Below are 18544 nucleotides of genomic sequence, written 5' to 3' on the forward strand. Positions count from 1 at the left end.
CATGGGAGAGAGAAAAGTTGTAAAGGTGTAGGTTCCACCTCTTTGTGGGAGTGAAAGGATATAAGGTGTGTCATTTAAAATGATACACTTTTTTCCAATTATTTTTTAGATTAATTACAATTCAGTTTTACATAATTTCCAAAATCAAAGTTTAACCTCCTTGTGTATTCTGCAACTAGTTGAGAAGGAGAAGAATACCAGTTTCTTTGGTGAATCATATTCCTCAAAAAATCCTAGCCCTAGGATCTTTTTTCTTATTGTCAAGTCGTTCTTTTCCCTTCAAGACCGGACTTCTCCTTCGCGGGCTATTTCTCTTACCCTCTTCGGGTTGTGCATTTGCAATCTCCATCTATTCGAGTTCAAGGTATTTCTTCGAACGGGTTCTGAACTCCTCCAATGTCTTCACTGGGTCTTTATAGACTGACTTGGCAAACCTGGATGCACCGTCCAAGCCGGACACAATGAGATGCACGTGGACGTTTTCTTGCAATCCCGGTACCTGCAATGCGACATCCTTGAATCGATTGAGATATCCTTGAAGGGTTTCTCCAGGTTGTTGGCGTATCTTCCCAAGTGAGAACTCGGACTTCAGATGTTTTTTTCTTGTCGCAAAGTTTAAGAGGAACTTCTCTCTGAATTCCTCAAAAGACCCAATGGAGTTGGTAGGTAAGGTAGAGAACCATGCCTGCGCAGCCCCAGTCAGGGTTATGGCAAATATCCGAGATATGAGAGGCTCGTCTATGCCTCGGATGTACATGTCCGTATCGAAAACGTCAATGTGGACCTGTGGGTCTTGACTCCCATCATACTTCGGCAGTCGTGCCGAATCGAAATCCTCAGAGAAAGGTGCGTTCAAAATCTCCCTAATAAACAGGTTGTTGTTATACTGCCCCCTGCTATATTTCCTTTTGTATCTGCCGGGTTCCACTCGTCCTCGGATGTTTTGAGCATTCTAGTCAGGATGAGTCCTAACCCGGTCCTCCTGGCCGTTAGCTCGTGCCTAATGGTTTTGAGCATTCTGGCCATCAGTAGCCTGGTTTCCCTGGTTCGGGTTCGCTGCGTTCACGGGGTTGGGCCTTTCATGACTTTCTACATGGGGAACCCGGTTTGGTAGAACTAGGTTCCGAGCTCCTTCTCAGCAATTGGCTGGTTGGCCTCCAACTTCTGTTGCTCCTGGTCCAGTCAGCTGTGGTAAGCGCTGCTCCAGGTCTCGCATTCTCCTGTTATTTTCATCCCGTATTGCCCGAAAATCCTGCTGTCGTTGCAGGTTATTACGACTTTCCAATTCTGCGATTCGTTCCATGATCGCAGCGAATGCATTATTAGCCAACCGAGTATCCGAATCGACCGATTGAGCAATACGCGCAGCAAGATCCCCTGGATGCTGGGAAGGATTATTTCATATTGGAGCCATGTTCGCCTCTGCCCCTCTATCTCGACGCGCTGGAGTAGACGCGGTGTCTGAGAGATCGTCCTCGACCTTGACATGGTCATAATCCAAGTTGTTTTCGATCTGGTTCTAAGGCTGATTTACCTCCTCCAGGACTGGATCCAGCGGTTGGTTCTGGTTTTGGGGTAGTTGCTGGCTACTGCTATTTGTCTTGATTGCCATCCTTTGTCAGATTGATGGGAACTCAAACTCCAAGACGAAGTTTCCCACAGACGACGCCAATGTTCTGTCCTTAAGACAGAGATGTCCAGCCCAGTAGGCTGGTATGTCGATCTTGGATCTAGTGCCCTCTCCAAGGTATCTATGAATGAGATACCCTTGAGTCAAGCAGATCACTATACACAGAATATTGTAATGGCGTTAGCCAATGATGTGTGTGTGTGCGCACAGTGACAACATAACAGTAAGAAAGAGAGTGTATCGTACCTTTAGTGTTTACCTTGTATTTATAGAGGTTACATGTGGGTAATGTGGATGGGCCTTTGGTACCTCTGATGAGGGCCTATGCCTGTTTGCTATATTGTCATATTAGGATTAGTATCCTTGATGAATATTTATCCTTTGTTAATATCAATTCATATCTTAGATTGCCTCTGGTTGGACTTACCACTTTAATGGGCCCATAACAAACACCAAAAAAGGAATTCATTTCATCAATTTTTATATCAATTTTTCGAGTATATTTTTAATCTACGAGAATACTAGTTCCCTTGTGAAAAAGGAAAAAAATTAAAGTAGGGGTGAAAATAATTATAAAAATAATGTAAATAAATTACTTTTTTACCATATTTAATAAATAATGTGCGACTCTTCGGTGGTACTCGCTTAGCACCAAAAACATTTTCCAGTTTCACTTCTTATCACACCATATTGTTCATGTGCTTTTCAGCTTTGGTATCTCTTATTGTCTTGACAATATGCCTTTTTGCTTTTATAGATGTTCCTTTTTCCTAGATTTTGTGCTTTTTAGTGATGGAATTTTCACTTGTGCAATCAATATTTGCTATTGCGGGAAATTTCAAGTGGCAAATGATATACTTTAACCTCGTTTTTCGGGAAAAAATTACCCTTTGTTTATGTTGCAAGATGTCGTGTTCCGAAGGCACCACAAACAGATGCAAAATTTGTAAGAAATTTGGAATAATATGAAGTAGCGAAGACACCTCTGATTCATGTCCCAAAGTAATTATTGTAAAACTAGTTAAGTAAAAATACGGGTGGGAAAATAAAACAAACCCGAAATCAAATCGAAGCAAATCATTTGAAATTAATTTATAAATAATATAAATTGTTTGTTTAATCACTAACAATTGATTAATCATTTTGAAATTGCTTTATCACTATAAAAGTTCTTTAGTTATCAATACTAAAAACAATTTAGTTAATTATATTTAACCAATTAATGAACTACAAAAATCAAAATGTCCTTCTAAAAATTAATTTGGAGACCTAATTGAATAGGCTAGCTATGAATCACAAAAATTAAAAATCAATATTTCACTCTCGCATTTTTTAGTCATACTTTAAACTTTAAAGATAGAATTAGAGTTTTGAATTGACTTGCTTAATGATTCGGGTGAATACTTGTGTATTTCTCATTAGTGAACTCTAAAAAAATTTATCATTTTTACAATCAATTGAAACATTATTGATTTTCGTCAATTTAATAATTATAATTTATTAAGAATTAATAACATTTATTGTGTCACACTTATTAATTAATTATTAATTTTCAATAAATTATAATCGTTAGATTAACGAAAATCAACTGTGATTAAATTGATTATAAGAATGGTAAAAAAAATTGTGATAAGTATATTCTGCCCCAATTTTTAAAGTATAAAAGGTTTTAAAGTACTTTTGGGGTTTTATTATTAGGGGCAAGATATAGTTATCATAAAAAAAGTTTACTATTCTTACAACTAATTTAATCACCGTTGATTTTTCGTCAATCTAACGATTATAATTTATTGAAAATTAATAATTAATTAATAAGTGTGACATAATAAATATTATTAATTTTCAATAAATTATAACCGTTAGATTGAAAAAAGTCAATAATAATTCAATTGATGGTAAAAGTGATAAATTTTTTTGATGATAAGGATGCATTACCTTAAAAATTAGTTATCAAAAGTCCACCCCAATCTGTTTTTATACTTTAAAAATTAGAGTCAATGGCAATTTTTCTAATAAGAATTAACACACTCTGAATCCCCATTCATTATGACATTTCAATCGGAACTTATTTTCTATATTTTCCATTTTTATTTTTTTATGCAGTTTTTTTTTCAAAAATAAAAATAAAAATACTTTTTGCATGAACTTTGAGAAGAGAACATTACACAAGGTAACAAATTGGACCCAAATTTATTTGGGCAAGGCCCAAAACAAACAAATAAAAAACATGGGACACAATGAATACAGCGTCACACAAGGTATAACAATAATTTTCGCCCTTCACCCGAACAATACTCACAATTAAATAAGATATTTGCTTTAATTCACTCACAATCACAATTTATTTTGTTCTTAGCTTAAAAAAAAAAATGTAATGATATGGTACTCTGATGATACTATATGTAGGGTTGGAAAATCAGCCAAATAAAAAAGTTGAGAAAAGAAAATCCAAGTAATTTGGTCACTGATTTTCTCATGCAATTAGCCACATGTTCAACTCTTAAAACTCTAATTATTAAAACAATTTGATGTTAGACAAACAAGTATTTTAAGGAGATCTAGGGGATAAAATAAAATTAATTGAATGAGTGAATGAAGATGGTTCAAATGAGTGAACTTTAACTAGAAAGATGAGGGGGCTTCCAATTATTTTCTTGGCTAGCATCTAAGTAAAGTTGTGCGCCACATAATCAACAAGCTATCATATTTTTCTTGTCAACCATCCATTATCATTGCTACCTTATCCTTTTGTTTCTCTTGATCCAAATACAAAGTCACTTCCCACCTGTAACCTCAGTACTTCAAGAACCACATCAGAGGATATAGAAAAAGGTTTACTCATAACACTTAACACCAATATTATTTCACTTGCATAACTTTTCCTTGTTTATTCAAGCAATCTTCTGTAGCATCAAGTGTGTCTAATTCTTCATTTTTTTTTTTCTATTATATCTTCTCATTTCAGAAAATAATGGCCACAGCCCCAGCAACAACTCCATCTACAATCACTGTTGTGGGAAGCTCCAATGTTGGCAGCTCAAGGAGTAGGAAGAGTAATGTGCACTTTATTAGAGGGCTTAATTCTTTTGGTGGGTTGAAGGCTCAGAACAATGTGACATCATTAGGTATTCCTGTGTGCACTGAACAATCATTTGCAAAGGTTGTGAGTTCCTTGAAATATCCATCAAAGGGTAAGGGAAGAGGTGGAGGGGCTGCATCTTCAACATGCAATGCTGCAGGTGAGATTTTCCAGATTGCAGCCATCATGAATGGACTTGTTCTTGTTGGGGTTGCAGTAGGATTTGTTCTTCTTCGAGTTGAAGCAACTGCGGAAGAAGCTGAGTGAGAATTTCACAAACTTCGTCAGTTGATTCATATATCTATATATATCCTTGTCAGAAAACAAGTTGTATCTTTCTTTAATTCTTGATATGATGTGGAACTAAATTTTTTTTGGGTATGTGAATGCTACCATATGAAATTTTATTTGAAGAGAAAGAATTGTACATAATGATGTCTTACTTTTGATTTAAAAAATCGGTGGGATCTATGTTTAATGCGGACCTGGTATGGAAGAAAGAACATAATAGTATAATACCCTTTTGGAAGATTTGAGGATTAGCCTATTCAGAGTTTGCTAAAGGCATGGATCCTAGATAAGAAATTTACTTCAATTGGCTTTGTAATTATTATGAAACAGCTAAGATTTTTGCATCTATGTTACAATACTGAAAACTGAAAAGTAATTTGCTTACAAGAGATCAGAAGCAGAAACAATGCATATGTTTCCATTTCTTAAAAGGGGCAAAGGGCAAACCACAGTGGCCCCCCAACTTGAGAGGGTAGGGGTGAGGATCAATTGTATGGTGCCTTACCCTTACATTTTGCAAAGTAACCTTACCGCTGTTCCGAGGCTCGCCCTCTAATGTTTCCATTTCTTATGATTGAAAAAGAGTCTTGATATCAGTATGAATACCCTCTGATTGAAATAGGTCAGTTTAAGGGAATTCCTAAAGTAATCAATGAGATCTTTGTACTAGTATGCTTCTTGCAATATTGAAAGAAATTACCACAGAAGACCAGTAGCTTGAACTTGATACTTACTAACGGTACCAGCAATATATAGCTGATAGTTTTGCTGAAGATATTGTCACAAGTTACAAAATCCAATTACAGTTGGATAAGGCATCTTTGTCAACCTGGGCTAGTATAAACTACTTTATAATCTATAGGATATTGCATTGCATTGCACCATTTCAATTCTCTTTTATACCCATTAGACCTTAAAAATGCATACACACCCTGCCTGTTTAACTGAGTGGTAGACTACTAGACTGTGAATTAGGTTGCTTGAAACCTTCATTGATCATTCACTCAACCGGTTTATAATGGTACATTTTCTAGCCGTTTTGAGGCAAACCAATCCTGCAAATATCAAAATTGGAGAAAAGATCCAACTAAATTGTAAATTGGCCAATTCCCTTGCCCTAAAAGCAGCCTTGTAAGAGCCACAAGTAAATGCTCCAGGCATGTCATTATCACTGGCCTTGGCCATATTCATAATACATCCTTTAGGGACAAATACAGGAATCCATAGCACAAACTCCATGTTTATAAACCAACATCCTTGAAAAAGAGAATTGAAATAAGCTAATGGCCTTCATGTCCAAAGTGGTCAGTGGTGTGAAAATGGAGTAGGAAAAACTCTTGAACATACACTGACAGACCCAGATAAGAGGTAAGGTAAATCAGTCAACTCAATTCAGAGTGTGGAACCAGAAAACAAAGCAATGTGAAGGAACATAGTTGCATGTTCAAAGTTGTCAAACTTATAAGCATCATGAAATTTAAGAAAGTCTAGTATTTGCATGAAAATTGCAAGGATGGAAAAAGATAGAATGGAATGGAGCTTAAAGAGTTTAAGTCTAGACCGAGAGCTAATAAATTTGAACCAGAAGGGTGGATGTATCAATCCATGTGCTATGGGTCCTACAAATTTGTCCATGGTAACCTTTTTCTGTTCAGGAGTCAGGCATTGTTGCACAACCTTTCTTCATCTTAAATATATGAAGCCATTGCAAACATGCTGCTTTCAGGATATAGAGCAAGAAGCTAATTATAGTGCTTGTATGATTACCCCAAACATTTGGCTTTTATAGCACTGTGCATATGTTTCCACAAACAAAAAAAGAAAACCTAATCAGAAACATCCTGATAAAAGATTAAAATGTTGGAGAGGTCAATATCCTGCTTGGCAAAGGACCAATGTCGGGTCGAAGTCGGATCAAATCATGGCATTTGGGCTGGTAAGGGTAATTAGAAAGATTTGCACCCTATAATTTTTGGCCTAGTAGTAAGTAGCCGTGCTAAACGAATCGAGACTTTGGCTCCGGCTCGTGAAGGTCTGAGCTTACATGTTTAAAATTGGTTATTGGCAGAAGGCTTGAACTTATATAAAAGTTTGTTTAATACAAAGACCTCAGGCCTCAATTCAAAAGCTCGGCCTTAAAGGCTGATCTAGTATATTAATTTTTTTTTAATATTTTTTATACTACTTGTAATAGCTCTCTCTTTCTCCTTAATCCATTTCACTCTGTTTTATTAGTTAAACAGACTTTTTAAATAATTTTGTTCTATATTATGCTGTTTGGATATACATTGAATTTATGAATATTTATGGAATTACTGATGTTGTTGATTGTATATTCTGTTTGGATAAATTTTTGTTATCTTAATTTTTTTTAAACAGACTAACAGGCTAAATCAAGCTTTTATTTTTTATAAATAAGTCAGGCCACGGGCCGATAATTATATTTATGATATGTAACAGGCTTAGTCAGGCTAACACATTTAAACACAGACTTAATCTTTTAAAACCAAAGTTCGACTCGACTCGGTCGGTTAACGCGCAGTGGTAACTGGTAAGTGCTCAATCTAACAGAAAATGGGAATAGCAATTCATCCAAAATTCAATTAACTCCAAGAAAAATGTTAAGGGACATGTGGTTTTCTCAAAAAACTTGCATAAAAGATATTATACCCTTCAAACAAGAAAAACGCTAGTTAGGCACGATGGTTTAGCGACACTTAAAAGGTTTACGGAAAAAAAATCCCCTAATATGCAATATAGTGTTACGGCAGTAGCAAAAATCATTCGCACAATCCCATTTCCCCTTATAATCTTTTTTGCAAACCGATGGCTATCTTACTCTATAAGTCTGTAACTCCCATTGTTCTTATTCATGTTCTCTCTCTTTATTTGTCTAATGCTATCATCTTCAATTCTCTGTTTATGTCATCTTCCATTCTTTATTTAATTTTGCACATTGATCAAAAATCATATTTCTGAAAGCGCACGGTGTGGTTGTCTCGAAGTTTCTCGGATTTGATTAAGCGAATCTGATCTTCTCCACTGCCATTGCGATGGACATTGGCAGCGATGCTGATATCAGTGGTGGTGGAGGACTGAAGGTGCGGTGGTAGCGAAAAAGCAGAGTGGATCCATTATGAATTAAGAATCTCAACAAGGTGTGTTTGTGTTAAATTTAAATTCACTGAAAATTAGGGTTTGACTTTGTAGAATTAAAATTTTTTTAACTGTTCAACTTCTCACAATGAGATTAAACTCTGAACGTCTTTGCAATTTTAGCTCTCTATGATTTTTAGTAACTTCAGTTTTCTTTTGCAGTTGCTTCTTTGTCTCTCTATAAGATCAATAAGCTTCTAATTTGGGGTTAGTTCTGGTACCTTTTCTGTAGCATGCAATGGTGTTAATGGTAATAACCTGATCCATATGTTTCAATTATTTTTGCACTTTATTTCATGTTGTCAATTTTTTTGTACATAACTTGTTCGATGAAAGGTGTATATGGTTATTATTTGAGAAATGTAAATGTACATGATTTGCTTTTTTTTTTGGTGGGTTGGGGGGGGAGGGGGGTTAAAATAAAATTTGATGTGCGTGTGATGATATTCTCTCATAGAATTTTTCTGGAGGATCAGCAGGAGTTTCATTTACACCAATTACAATGAAAGTTAGAGAGGTATTTTCTTAATCTTACTGAATATCTAAAATGATGGACCAAATGATTTTCCTTGGGAATGACTGAAATTTATCTCTCCTTAATTACTTGGGTTATGATACAAGCTATTATAAGTTCTTATAATTCATAGGTAGATCGCCAGGCCATGTAATCTCTAAACTGAACCCACTTTCTTGATGTCAGTGCTATGTTTCCTTGCTTTCTTTTTATAATGTTTAATATATCCATTATGTGTGTGTGTGTTATTTCAGAGTTATAAATAAATTTTTCCATGATTAAAAATTAAAGTTGTTTATTTTTTTTATCTTCTTGTTTGGTTATTAAATACAGATACTATGTTGCTTTTGGTATAAATATGTTTGGAGTTGAGCATGTTTTGAGCTTCAGCAAAAAATGCATTAAACTAAAGGTTCTTGTCCACGTATCAATAGGTTGGTATATACATGTCCATGATAATGATGGTTGTTTGTATACAATAACCAGTCAAAGCTCACGTATACATTATCGTATACTCATAAATAATGATCATCAAACATAGAGAAAACCATTCTTTCCTTGAAGTAGCGTCTATATTGGGCTCACCTTGTAGACATAACATTTTTTTTATAGTAGGCATAGACATAATGTTTAAATACAATAATTACTAACAATCATGTGTGGGACCTATGCTATATTTATTATAAATTCTACACAACACACACACATATATTTGTGTGTGTACCTGCTATAGCCATTTTATGTCCATGCAAGTACATCTTAAGTAAAGTTTCTAAGAATTTCCTTAATGCCATCTTGTAGCTTATGTATGTGGCGAGAGAGGTTGACTCATAGTAGAAGATCCATATCATTTAAGCGTGTCACTAAATGTAGTGCCTGGATTAGACATTGATATGGAAAAGAAAGTGGCAGAGGAGATACTTAATCAACATCGAGAGGAGGAAGCCACAAAACATGATATTACAGTGGCCATGAAGGACAAATAATCTTAAGTCTAAGAATAACCATAGTGAATGGGTTACGACAGCCAAACCTCAATTAGGTCTTGGAATTTTAGAAAGTGTAGCTGCAGCACTAAAGAAAACAGGGGAGAACATTGATATCTGTCATTCTATAAAAGGGGAATAGCGAGATGCTCTTACTGCTCTTCTTGGGGTATGTACTCTTTCTTTCTCTCTCACACACATAGGGAACAAGCCATAATAAGATCTTTGGAACCATATAACTTACTAACTAATAATAGATTAACAAATGAATATACCAAGTTAGTTATATGTTCATCATACTGTATTTATATTTATGTACACAAATCGTTCCTCTTGATACAGATCCCCATGGTGAAATAATTTTCAAACGTACTTGTTATTTATCATAGGTCAATCTCACTTCCAAGTATATTAAATGAGACCTTTCTGGTCTCTACATTTATTTCAGCAAACTTTTCCGTATATCAGAAGTAACAATTATTATTATTATTTTAATTGTCTAACTCGATTGTGTTTGTATTTTAAACAATCTATTTCCATAAATGATTCTCCCAAGGAAGAAACTTTAATCTATTTACATGTTAATTATTATAAGCTTACATTTCCATAAGTGCTTTCATTAAAAGATTCAGTGATTGCATCAACAGGCGAAACTACTCTGTTGGCTGGTAAATTACCTTTTCCTTATTTTATTTTCATGGTGTGTATACTATGCAATCCGTTCCTTAAAATTTGATGCACGTATATTTTTAATTAAAAATGATTTCTACATAATTAGGCCCAAAATTGTAATCTATATAAAATTAATTCTTTGGGTGAAACGTATTGCTTATATTTTTTTCAGATAACAGTGCTTATATTTTTCATGGTGTTTATTATTCCACTCCGTTTATGGTGCATAAGGAATTGTTTTCTCTCATATTATTCTGATCTCACTATTGTTATTTTTTTATTTGTTGCTTACACTAACTTGATTTTAAATAATGTACAATTTAGCACTGACTTTCACCGATCAAATATAATGGAATGAAATGTGTAACATTGTTGTGGTATATAGATAATAGATTCATTGTGACTTATTTTCACATAGTTTTGTAAGGCTGGATTTTATTAATTATGATGGATCTTACTTGTAGGCGTATGACATTTGCCTGAGCTTCTTTATTAGTCTAACTAAATTTATTTTACTTTTTTGGTATTATTTTCCATTAAATTATACTACTGTTTTGATTATTAAATTTTAAAACTCAAGGCGTTGTGTATTACCTAGATGTTATTGATAAGGTGTGATTAATATAGTAGAGAAAAAGATATAGAAGTTTAACTGCATGATTAGGCTTTAAGTGATGAAATGAGTAAACTCAAAAAGTTCTGCAAAATTAATATATTTGGTGCTTTTCAAGCAAGCACTTGAGTTTATCTTCAAAATCTAATAACAGATTTTTTAACCATTCTTTTAGATCGCTATAAATATGGCATTTTTCTTAGGCTTTTAATAAGGTCTATTTTTTCTGTTCAAATTTCTGCTTACTAGCTTTATTTGTTCATATATTTTTTTGTACATATTATTGGAATGCAGATTCCAAACTGGCTTGGAGAAGAGTTCGTTGGGTCTACAAAATACAACCTGTTCACATTACCCGATGCTTATATGGCATCTCAGTATAGAAATGTATGTCTACAATGCTTATAGAAAAATTTAAAAACTTAACCAATGCCCTGATATACGCATGTTAATAATGAAATGTTGCATGGTTCATTTTATCAAGATAGATTAGGTAAGGATATAAGGGCAAACATGTTCAAGATTGCACACCAACTAGATCCATCTACTACCCACTTTGTGAATGATTTGGAGTTGCAAACTCATCATTTCTTTTTTGACTTTGGAATTTTTCAGAGATGGAATGATGACCGTTCAGTTGCTATTGAAGTATCTGGTTAGCAAACTCAGATTGGAGAGGGAGTCAGGGGTACCTTCAATCATCTTTTTAGCTTTTTAAGACATTGCAACCATGTCAGATCCCCGTCAACCAGAATCCTCATCAAATACGAAGTATAAGCAATACATAGCACGCTGTGGTCAAATCAAGGTAACCAAAAGAGAAAACTGTGAAAATGAATATGGACCACTCATGAGACGTAGCACTAAGCAGCCAATAGAAATCTTCCAAGGAATATCCCAAACTGTGAGAATATCCCACTGGCGTTCCTTCCTATGTGCCACTGTATGCAAGGTACATCAAAATATCCCTTCTATATAACTCACACATTCTCACAAAACCTCAAGGCCCATTAACCTTTCAAGTTTCTATATAAACCAGACTAGTTTTGCTTCAACCATCATTTGAAACAAAACAATAAGCTCAAAAAAACAAGAGAAAGCTTCTTACTTTAGTGCTAAGAAAAATGTCTACAATGGTAGGGTTATGGATAGGGGAGATGGCAAAGCTCACAGAGAAAGTCATGACCCACAAGAGCACCTTTTCCAAAGGCAAAAAGGGATCAGAAGACAAACAAGCAGAGAAAAAGGAAGCTCAAAAAGACATTGCAACCATGTCAGAGTCAGAGGCAACAGTGTGTTTGCTTATGGATAGATTTGTGCCTTGTTGATATGCTTATTAGGTTGCAAAAAGTGGTCTCTTTTCAAAGTTTGGGATTAGCATATAGCGTTAGATTTATGAACTTCTTTAAGATGTATGTCAAGTGATTTCATTCTAGAGTGCAAGGCATCTTCTTTTCTAAGGGAGAGGCTTTTTTTTAGCTCCCTTATTCTGAAGGACTAGTAAAATTATAATAAAAATCTTGTAAGTTTGAAGTTATGTTATATAACTTTTTATTTGTATTTCTATAAAATTAGTAAGTGCTAAAGTTTATAATTCCATCATACACATTCTATGATTTGCACCCGCACAACAAAAGTATAGTTTCAATAATAGTGCACTTTAGAAAGAAAAGTATGACATTATAATCGTTGATTGAGAAATTAATGCCTGAAATTGTGGTTATATATATATATATATATATATATATATATATATATATATATATATATATATATATAAATTGAGAAGTTATTAAAATTGCTTTCTTAATTTTTTATTATTATTATAACTCCATACTTTTTCTTCTAAAAATACGGCCCTTATTTTGAAAGAGCCAATTCCATTTAAGTCTGATATTACACAGCCAATACACTCATGCTCACAGGATCACCCCAAGGATCCAATGCTTCTTAGCTTAGAAGTTTTGAACTTGCTAAATATCAGTGGTAAAGTGTTCTATAATCTAGATATTTTACAACCCTTAAAAATATCATGTTCGGCATACGTGACTAAATGGCTATCACATCTATATGTAGACAAGACAATGACTTAATTGACCATTTTGTATCATAATAAAGGAAAGAACGAAGCAAATTCTTTTATACTGCATGGATATTTTTGCAAACGTGTGAACCATACTTTCAGCTTGTCAGAAAAATAGAAGAAAAATTTATCTCCATTTCATATTAAAGATGACAAAATGGCAAACTCTTGCCCCTTTATGTTTGGTAGTGTTCAAGTACATGTGTATACATAGAATAAAAAGCTCTAATCCAAATACCAAATGAATGGATGGTGTGGAATGAAATGGATGGTGTTGAATGAAATGGAACATAACAGAATCTATTTCACTCCATTCTTTTTTCTCGGATTTGTGGGGTATGAGATAGAATTAACTAATTACTTACTAGCCTCTTTATTACTTCATTCACTTCCCAAATAATAAAATAGAAACTTCCCTCCATCGCATTATAAAATATCCAAACAATGGTATGGTATGGTATTTTCTTTTTCTTTTTCCCATTCTATCACATTCCATTTCACCCATCATTAGATATAACCAAAGATAACCCTTATGAGAATCCATGAACTCTTCTAAGCCCTTTATAGAACAATGTCTATCCAGAAACAGCCTTTGTACAAATATTTTGGAGGAAACTTTATGAGGAACTTGCCTCAATGCTAGTTGAAGTTGTCTCGAACTTCTCATTTACAAAAGAGGGATCCCATTCTTCCCACACCATAACCTCCCTAGCATATCTGAGAGCTTCATCAATAGTATCAGGTTCCAATCCAGTAACCAATGAAACAAAGAGCTTTCTGCCAGTAAGAGAATGGAACAATCTCTTAAACTTCATAGCAATATATTGAAAAGCACGTTGAGCTAATGGAGGGCTATTGCTATTGTTATTGTTATTGTTATTGTTAGGGTTACTAGCTCTGTTGTGATTGTGACTGATAACTGGATTGAAATCACAAAACCATTCACATAGTTTCAGAGGAGCCAGATCAATCTTTTCTTCAAGTAGATCAAATTTGGTCAGTATTAAAAGAAATTTCTTGTTTTTGAAGGATGGATGAGCAATGATGTTTTCGAAGAGATGCTTAGCTGCCAACATTTTGTTGGTAGCAATTCCTTTACTGTCTACAGTGTACTCATCATAGTCAGTTAAGGCCACAGAGAACAATACAACATTGGTGTCTTCAAACATCTCCAACCACTTGCAGTTTTCTCCAAGGCTTTTAGGATGTACTCTGATCAGTTGGTATCTATAAGTAGAACACAAAGTGTGGTAAGAAAACAATTGACAACTGATAGCATGAGCTCAGCCTTATTCATACTGTGTTATCATGACATTGTGAGGCCTTTTTATTGAATATTCTTTTCTAAAGATGTATAAAAAACACTTCCCTTTAAACCCGACTAGCGAGTGTGGGGTTCTAAAGATGTATAATGATTGAATAAAATGGTGAATATTGAAAATGTGTGCATGTGTAGGTGATCTATAACAAAACATGCTTGCACACTACTCTTGCCAAATTGTTCTATTATCAAGTCTAGACTTGAGTGGTATCAGCTAGCTTTCATTTTGGAACAAAAATAAGCTTTAGCGCATCACCATGAATGAGAATTATTAGTGGAAGCTCACTGGATGTTAGCTCAATTCAAAAAGTAACAAGTTCTTCTATGATAAACTGCATGAAATGACAGAGCTGACCTGAGAGAAGATTCATGTTGATATTCAGGGTACAAAGAATCCTCACTGCTTGACTTGGGAAATGAATATTCCATTGAAGTGAGGCTGTTGGATAATGATATCCCCTCAGCATACAAGATGTCCATATCAGAAGGTTTATAGTCCATCTTGGAAATTTCGATAGCCTGCATTCAGAGACATAGTTAGATATCGATGAAAAGCTAGTGTTTATTGATGTGATGCACCTGCCACATTCATGGCCAAATAATTTGATAATCTAAAGGATTTAGTCATGTATTGTTGAGACAATAAATTGTTCGTTGAAAAATCATGAATTAAACTAGTTTAAAGATTTTTTGTACTGCCCAGATTCTTAAAATCTCAGCACCAAATTCCCACTGAAGTGATTTAGATAGTCTCCATGCCTTGTTTAAACACAAGGCGTCCAAAAGGGGTTAAAAGAGAAAAAGAAAAGAATAAGACTGTAACAGCACTGATACAGTGATAAAGCCTTATTCAAATCCTGTGCTTGTCAATTTATTGTTTGATTTCGGCTTCTGATTTTGTGTCAAATAATTAATGATCCAAACTCCATGCCCAAACAGAAGGAACAAAGAATAGGAAAACAAATTATAAATTCAATAATCAAATTGGCTTCATTAATATAAACAAGTGAGTATGAATGATTTGGATAATCATGTCATGATGATTACATGGACAATCAAGTATTGTCTTACCCGGTCTAGAAAATAGTTTGCACTTCTAGGTAGCAATTTGAGTTCATTTCTCCTGTTGTATGTGGCCTGAATGGCCTCATCCCTCCACAAATCCTCCACAAGTGGCCCATATTCACGTGTAGCAGCTGGAAATATTGCATCCAGGTTACCTGACCCCATGTATTTAAGTAGCCAATCTGAGAAATCTCTCAGTCGTGGGCCAATGGAATAGAGTGTTGAAGCAACACTATCACTGGTATTCCCTGCTGAGAACTAAAATTAATTACTTTCTCTCCATAACATACATAAATTTGCATGTAATGGCAGACAAGCTTCTTCTATCAGCTAATTAACAAGGGTCTACCGTCTTTTAGGAGCAATGTGAAAAAATAATGACAAAACTAAAGGTAAGATTTTTGTTTAAAAGAATCAAAATCACAGTATACAAAGGCCCCAACAAAGTCATGAAGGTAATGGAAGTGTCAAAAGCATCAGTCCTCCACCAATACAAAATCATATAAACTACATATCATAGAAAAAGGAAAGCCCTGCATCCATTGCAGTTTGCAAGGGACTAAAAAAACATAGATTAACTGTTTTGTAGTTGAAAAAAGGAGGAAAATCATAGAAAAGTTGACAATATTCCTGCTCTTGTTTTGAACATTGTTAAAGGAAGGTTGAATGGATAAGACAACCTATTTTACAGTCTACACTATCCAGAAAATTTTGAATAGGGAAAGTGTTCAAAACAATGCTGCCCCTTATTTCATCCAAAGTCCAAACAGAAACAGGCCTGGATTAACTTTTTTATCTGAGGAAAAAAATTACCAGATGAAGTGGATTCATCAACAGACCATCTTTTACTATTCTCCAGCAAACTCTCTTCTTCGAAATTTTCACGCCCCTCCAGCAGGATACCAAGGTAGGTAAAAAGATTGCTTTGGATCACCAACTTGATATTTTGGAGCTCATTTTCGGAGAAAGGAACATTATATATAAGCTTGGCCTGAGAAAAATGATTCAGTTCTTAGTGTCACACAATGTCAAGGTTCTAATTAAAAACAAAGAGTAATTCAGACCTGCACTCAAATATTCACCACAAGAGGAAAGAAACTACAAACTTTGACAACTTATAACTTATATCAAGAAGAAACTTTTAAGATACAGATTAAGCACTCAAAACTAATGTGACTGATAAGAATCCACAACTGAAGTTCTTATGCGCCAACATTGAAATTACACACAAGAACACACTCATAAATTAAGCATTTCTACTCATAAATAAAACTAACAAGGCTTGCTGGACAACTCCATATTTAGTTCTCCTATATCCAAAACTATATTGATAGGATAGGACATAACATAACCCATATTATGACACGAGAAGTAAATTTAAGAGCTGAAATTTGTGGAGAGGATGTAATACCATCATCTGCACTTTCACAGCTATGAACATGATCTATAAATGAGTTATGGAGAGGTGAAAGTTAGAAAAAGAATTGAGCTATCCTTCAGCATTTAAAATAACAGCATACGTCATTTAATTTACTGGTATCACATGTTCTTTGCTAGATCATTAAGCATGCATGCATACCAATACAAGTGCATGAAAAAAAAAATTTGAGTTATGTCAAGGAGTATCCTACCTGTTTGAATATAGTACATGCTCCAGAATTGACAGAACCAACAAGTAGAAATTTGTGAAGTGTTTTATGTTGAATGTTGTCTTCATTAACTTTATTCGCTATTTCGCCTTCCCCAGAAGGAGACAGAGACTTTGAAGGAACTGGCAGAGACAGAATTGCACAAGCCAACTTTGCTCGATTCTGCAAAAGGGAAACCCATAATAATTGATGACACGTTTTAATACTCCTGTATCACATACTACACCCATTACAATTAAAAACACATCCACTCGCTTAAGTCCATGTATTTCTAATTTTAGTAAGTATGGTAATGTACTATATAGAGGGCGAGAGGAGCGATAAGGTTGTTCCTTGTGACCGAAAGGTCACAGATTTGAGTATGGGAAACTGTTTCTTTGCAAAAATACAAAGATAAGACTGCATATAATCAACCGTAACTCCTACCCTCGCAAGTTGGGAAGTCTTATGCACCGTGGTTAGTCCTTAAACACGACTAGCAAGTGTGGGGTGTAGGAAATCCTTGTACGCAGCCTTACCCTTACATAATTGCAAAGAGACTGTTTCCTGAATTTGAACCTATGACCTTTCAGTCATGAAGGAACTGTTTTACCACTGCTCCGATTCGCCCCCACTATAGGAGTACTAAAAATTAATGGAATCTCAACAATGATCACCTTATCCCATATACGCCCCCTGTCATTCTTCTGTCCCTCCTCCTGGCATGACCCATCAGCATTCACCCAAAAGTTGAGAGTTCCTACACACGGCACTCCTGCCAGCTGCAACAAACAATGTAATGTAACATTTAATACAAAACCATTTGCAATAAAATATGACAGTGTTCATAGCTCAACAACCTTCAGTATCCACAGCTCTTTCTTTGTAATCTCGCGACCATTTATGGTCACTTTTGTGTTTCCATTGCTTGCATTTTCCTTCAACCGACCCCCAACATCCAATTGGGGGGTTATGATTTCACAAGGAGGTTGACCTTCCTGTATAATCAAGCAAAACAGCAGATTAGAGCTTCATTCTGAAAAACACATTAAATGAGGTGAAAGATTCATGAATGAGATTTTTATGTGAAATTATCATTGAAGGCTCATTCCCCAATTTTCCAGCCTCATTGTATAAGGCATGTAGAAAGGGACCCTGGGCACAACAGTTGTCGCCACCATGTGACAAGAGAACTCGTCACCACTTAGTCACTAATACTATGTAAAAAATCAATTCAACCTAAAAGATTAAGCCAGTTATATTAATAGTTTTATATTTCTCTAATATTGTAGCATGTGGTAGCTCCATTGTCTAAGACATGCTAAACTAATCCTAGAGGTGTGTCCATGGAGAGGTTGAGATTAAATAGATAATAATAAGTACTTGCTGAGGTTAATTTTTCACCTTTCCCCAAAATCCAGATGATTTATCATACCAATAGGATCCGGGTTGTAGTTGCTTTGGTGGGTTTGGACAGTTGAGGAGCAACATGAGCTGTTTCCTATT

The 18544-nt window shown here is 34.8% G+C and overlaps 2 protein-coding genes, 1 long non-coding RNA gene and 1 pseudogene across 3 annotated transcripts; 2 read left to right on the forward strand and 2 right to left on the reverse strand.

The window, feature by feature from the left end:
• Positions 1 to 4313: 4313 nt before the first annotated feature.
• On the forward strand, positions 4314 to 5090 carry LOC133318329 (uncharacterized). The gene is made up of 2 exons (XM_061520318.1): positions 4314 to 4462; positions 4596 to 5090. Exon 2 carries the CDS (start codon positions 4602 to 4604, stop codon positions 4974 to 4976), a length of 375 nt encoding a protein of 124 aa, XP_061376302.1. The 5' UTR covers positions 4314 to 4462; positions 4596 to 4601; the 3' UTR covers positions 4977 to 5090.
• A 142-nt stretch (positions 5091 to 5232) lies between these two features.
• LOC133318328 (uncharacterized) lies at positions 5233 to 8149 on the reverse strand (annotated as a pseudogene).
• Positions 8150 to 8679: 530 nt separating this feature from the next.
• Positions 8680 to 12514, forward strand: LOC133318330 (uncharacterized). The gene is made up of 4 exons (XR_009752460.1): positions 8680 to 9104; positions 9472 to 9825; positions 11236 to 11328; positions 11557 to 12514. It is a non-coding gene; the product is annotated as an uncharacterized LOC133318330 (long non-coding RNA).
• A 701-nt stretch (positions 12515 to 13215) lies between these two features.
• LOC133318342 (extra-large guanine nucleotide-binding protein 1-like) lies at positions 13216 to 18538 on the reverse strand (the record flags this gene model as incomplete). The annotated part of the gene is made up of 8 exons (XM_061520332.1): positions 13216 to 14251; positions 14701 to 14864; positions 15417 to 15658; positions 16224 to 16401; positions 17042 to 17221; positions 17716 to 17820; positions 17899 to 18036; positions 18443 to 18538. Coding segments are annotated over 8 exons (1713 nt in total), but the record flags the coding sequence as incomplete, so codon positions are not given.
• Positions 18539 to 18544: the final 6 nt, after the last annotated feature.

This window comes from Gastrolobium bilobum, unplaced genomic scaffold (genome assembly GCF_033153095.1).
Source record: "Gastrolobium bilobum isolate Gb01-03AN ecotype WA unplaced genomic scaffold, APGP_CSIRO_Gbil_v1 utg3828, whole genome shotgun sequence".
Classification (NCBI taxonomy): domain Eukaryota; kingdom Viridiplantae; phylum Streptophyta; class Magnoliopsida; order Fabales; family Fabaceae; genus Gastrolobium; species Gastrolobium bilobum.

Bases quoted from the DNA above. Each gene is read 5' to 3' on its own strand.
- LOC133318329 (XM_061520318.1), top strand. From the start codon at position 4,602: ATGGCCACAGCCCCAGCAACAACTCCATCTACAATCACTGTTGTGGGA.